Genomic DNA, 4480 nt, shown 5'->3' on the forward strand with positions numbered 1-4480 from the left:
ATGGTCACACACAGCTGGATCTCCTCCTGGAGTGGCCCGCTGCCTGCTTGGAAGGGCTGTGTTCAGCATCCCGGAGAGGAGGCTGGGTGAGTGTGGGAGGAGGCAGCTCTGTCTAATAGACCCTCCCTCCTCCCAAAACCAACCCTGCTCCCCTTCCCATTGGTGCCTGGGGTGGAGAAGGGCTGGCACAACTCAGCTCTGCATCTATTTAAAGCCTAGGGTGGGGCTCTGGGAGTTACTTGCCTGGGACCCTTGCGCCTCAGCGGAGAGTAGCAGTACCCTGCAGAGCAGCACCATGTCTTGCGTGAGTAGGGAAAGGGATGGGGCAGCTTTGCTGCAGGTGGGACTGTGTTGGCTGGGTGTGAGGGTGCTTGTGCTGGCCTGCACATCAACCCCGGTGTCAGAGGGTCTGTTAGAGCTGGGTGCCTGCTGCATCCGCTACCGAGTGCTGGCTGCTGTTTTGTGTTCTGGTTTTTTCCTGTAGGATCCCTTTGGGGCAGTACGTGTGGGGATCCTCCCTGGGTTGAGTCCTAACCTGTTTTACTGCAGCTCTAGTCGGGAGAAGCTGCTGCAGTAACATTTATTGCTGTCTGAGCATCTTCTCTGGCCTTGCTGCTTGCTTTCTGCTGAAGTTTTCATGAGTCATTGAATTGTTATTCTTCTCTTTCCTGGAAGGAGTGTGCCATACAGAAGTGTTCTGTGAATGTCAAGGACTGCATTCAAATACCTTAAGTTAGAGAGGTTATCTTAAGGGCAGGTATCAAAAGTATGGGGCCAGACTCTTTACAGAGTTGCCCAGCAACAGGGGAAGGGGCATGAGGCACAAACTGAAACAAAGGGAGTTAGAGTTGAATATGAGGAAAAACTTCCTCACTGTGAGGGGACTGAGCACTGGAACAGGCTGCCCAGAGTGGTTGTGGAGTCTGCTGCTCAGGAGGTATTCAAAAGCCACCTGGACATGACACTGCAACCTGCTGTATGTGAACCTGCTTTAGTAGGGGAGTTGCATCTCCAAGATCCTTTCCTTAGCTGTTGTGCTAGGGAGATGCTTGTGTTTGAAGAGTGATTACACTTCTTTGACTTGATTAAGCAGGGATTGTCCCAAGTGCAAGCTTATTTTTTAATGTGGGATAGGAAAAGATTTTCAGTATTCTTGAGGTCCTGGCTCTGCTGTGATGAAAAATGAATACATATGAGTTTGCCAGGATGCTTTGGTCCTCCTAGAGAGAAGGTGGAGGGCAGGTATCTCTGTGGAGCAGAAGAACGTTCTTGCAACTACTGAACCTACATAAAAAAAAGCTGCAGCTGTTGGGAGATGGGAAGCAAGGTGTCTGAGTCCTTGGACCTGGGCAAGGCTTGAAGTTCAAACACGAGCTAGGGGAAGGGAGTGGAGTCTCCATCCGTGCCATCCATCCCAGACAGATTTGTGTGGGATGACACAAGACCCGCAAGGCACATGGGTGTGTTTGGGATGGGGTGGGTGTGATTGGAGTGTGCAGGTACTTACACTTCCCTGCTGTGAAATACAGAGATGTTGATGAGAGCAGCAGGAGACAGATTAGGAAATCGAGCTCCAATCAAAGGTACCATGTGATTGGGGTAACTTCTCTGGGATGTCCTTGCTGCCTTGCCCTAGGGCAAGGGAGCTTCCCTGTTTCTCTGTGGGTCCAAAGCAAAGCATGTCTTGTGAGGCAGCAGGGAAAGCTGCCAATTCAGAACAAGTGAGCCAGCAGGTACTGAGCTAATGTCTCTGCTTCCACATTCCCCAGGGACCAGTGTGCACCAACTTGGGTCTCAAGCCTGGCCAGCGCCTCACTGTCAAGGGGAAAGTTGCACCAAATGCCAAGAGGTGAGTTATGCTGTGCTGCCCAGGCATGGCCAGGGCACCGCACTGAGGGGTCTGCAAAAGGACTCTGTCCCTTGGGGAGAAGAGGAGAAGGGGTTAACACCAGCAGTGCTTCCAGTGAGTCATCACCTAATGCACATTGCAGACACAGTACTGCCAAGGGGCTAAGCCAAAGCAGATGTGAAGTTCCAGCTGCACACACTGGCAGTGACCACATCCTTCTAGTGCAGGGTGAAGGAAATGGAAGCGTGTCTATACTGAGATCTGGTTTGAGATCATCTGCTCCACCACATCCTCTCCCCTGCACGAAGATGCCAGGAGTAGGGACATTTCCATGCCCCAGTGGATTTGGTGCTCTCACATGGCAGTGGGGAAAGGAGGAAGAAAGGTGGTGAGCAGGCAGGTGGGCTGAAGGGGAAATGTACCCCTAAATGTGCAGGGATTGGGGTGGCTGGGGTCCCAGTGAAGCCTGTGCAGCAACCCCCAGCCCTTGTGCAGGTAAGGTGGAGCCTGTAGCTGCTGTACCAGAACTAGCGGTGTTCCAGGAAACAAGTCCCAGCTCTTCCCAGTGCCTTTGAAGTTTGGTACTGTCTGAGTGAAGCCTCCCAGGCTTTCTCTTGCCAAATAATGTGCCTCTTCTCATCTGGGTGAGAGGCCTGAAGGCAAGGTGGACACAAGGCTAGGAAACTTCCTCCCACTGCTGTTGCAGATACTTTGGGATAGCTAATGACATGGTAATTATTTCAGCTGCCTGCAGGATGGGGAGAAGGCAGTGGCTGTCAGGCAGGATGCAGCACTAGCTAACTGTTCAGGACTGAAAGGAAATCTATGGAAAGCAACCGACTCCCTGGGAGTCGGTTTGCGTGTGTGAGAAGTCTGCTCAGGGCACTGTGTACTGAACCTTTCTCTTGTTAAAAGGTTTGAGGAAGTGGTGTTCTCCCAGGGATGGCACTCTGCAGCCTATCACCCCAAAAAAGTGCCTCTTACAGCATCATCTTTTTAGGGAAGCTGTGCAATTTAGCAGAGGGTTTCTCTTAGGTTACCCTCGGCAGGGCTTGAAGAAACAGACCCGGGGTGCTCATGGTAATGAGAAACATGCTACCATAGTATTGATTTTATTTTTTTCAGCTGTATTGATGTCTGCCTTTTTTTTTTTCTCTGCAGCTTTGTGATGAATCTGGGCAAGGATGCTACCCTCCTTGGACTTCACTTCAATCCCCGTTTTGATGCTCATGGCGATGTGAACACCATCGTGTGCAACTCAAAGAAGGTGGAAGAGTGGGGTGCAGAGCACAGGGAGGCTGTCTTTCCTTTCCAGAAAGGGGGCACAGCAGAGGTGAGCCATGCAAACATTTATATATGTATATAGACTCTCTGTACATGCTGTGAAGGGAGGGTGTTTGGCACAGGACACCCAGCTGCAAGGGCTGTCTCAGGGCTGTCTGTACAGGAGCTGGCTGGCTTTTCCTGCTTGGCCAGTGCCACCACTCAGGGCTCTGAGCTCTGATGGAGGGTGGGGATCAAATGTCTAAGCTCCATCTATCTCAAAGATGTTGCTATTGAACAGAGCAGGGAATGGGCATCTCTTGGGAGACCAGAGTAACACTCCTGCTATTGAACAGGTTATTCTGCTGAGCTTGTTCACCCTATGAAGCAGAGGGTGGCACAGCAGTGCTGCAGAGGCTCAAGGAAACTTTCTCTAACTTTTCCATTTGCCTTGCAGATCACTTTTGCTGTCAACCAAAGTGATGTGACAGTCCACCTGCCAGGCCACCAGTTCACGTTCCCTAACCGGCTTAACCTCTCTGTCTTTGACTACTTTGATACACAAGGGGACTTCACACTCCAGTCCATCAGCTGGGAATAACTTCCTCTGACACCTCCATCTCAAAGATACAGAAAAAGCAATCAATAAATAAGAGTTTTGATGTATTAAGTCTCAAAATCTAATCTGTTTAATATTGCAAGCCCTCGTGGGTTGGGCACCTTGCTGGGAGTGGGTGGATGGGGTAGCCAGTGTTGCTGGAGTACCCTAAGTGGAGGCAATTGCCCAGCCTTGGGCCTTGAAAGTCATGGATGGAGAAGAGAATGAAGGTTAAAATCCTGAAAACACAGGTTAAAAGTCCAAGGAGAGTTGCAGGCGGAGGCATTGGGGCTAATTGTCACCCAGAGGAGCGTAAAAACATCCTTTAAGCAAGGTCACAAGCTGTTGAGGTCTAGACTGACACTTTACACTGCCTGAATTAATTACCTAAACTAAGCACTCCTGGCTGACATCAGACAGCATTGAGTGGCTGGGCTAGCTGAGCCTAGTGGGGCATGGAAGAGGGGAGGTCCTCAGCTGTGCTAGTTTTGGCTGCAGCCTTCTGTAGATGCTGTAGGAATTCCTATTCCTGCGTCTGCTTGGGACCTCTTACTGCTGTATGGAGTCAGTAGAAAAGCTGCCTTGCTGGGTGTGGCCGAGCATGTAGAGGGTTCCTCATCCAAGTCCTTTCTTCCAGTAACTGTAGGAGCACAAAGTGTGCTGTGGCACAGGAGGGCAGTAACGTGGAGGTGTCTGATTTTATTCTGCCCCTTCTGCTTTGCCTGTTCACATCCAGAGCTGAGGGAGGCAGCAATGTCCAGCTGGAGGGT

General features: G+C 50.8%; 1 protein-coding gene across 1 annotated transcript; it reads left to right on the forward strand.

Annotated features, from left to right (window-relative positions):
* Nucleotides 1–226: 226 nt before the first annotated feature.
* LGALS1 (galectin 1) lies at nt 227–3778 on the forward strand. The gene is made up of 4 exons (XM_058805594.1): nt 227–304; nt 1770–1849; nt 3011–3182; nt 3570–3778. Exons 1-4 carry the CDS (start codon nt 296–298, stop codon nt 3711–3713), a joined length of 405 nt encoding a protein of 134 aa, XP_058661577.1. The 5' UTR covers nt 227–295; the 3' UTR covers nt 3714–3778.
* The last annotated feature ends 702 nt before the right edge of the window (nt 3779–4480 follow it).

Source organism: Ammospiza caudacuta, chromosome 5, assembly GCF_027887145.1.
Source record: "Ammospiza caudacuta isolate bAmmCau1 chromosome 5, bAmmCau1.pri, whole genome shotgun sequence".
Taxonomy (NCBI): Eukaryota; Metazoa; Chordata; class Aves; order Passeriformes; family Passerellidae; genus Ammospiza; species Ammospiza caudacuta.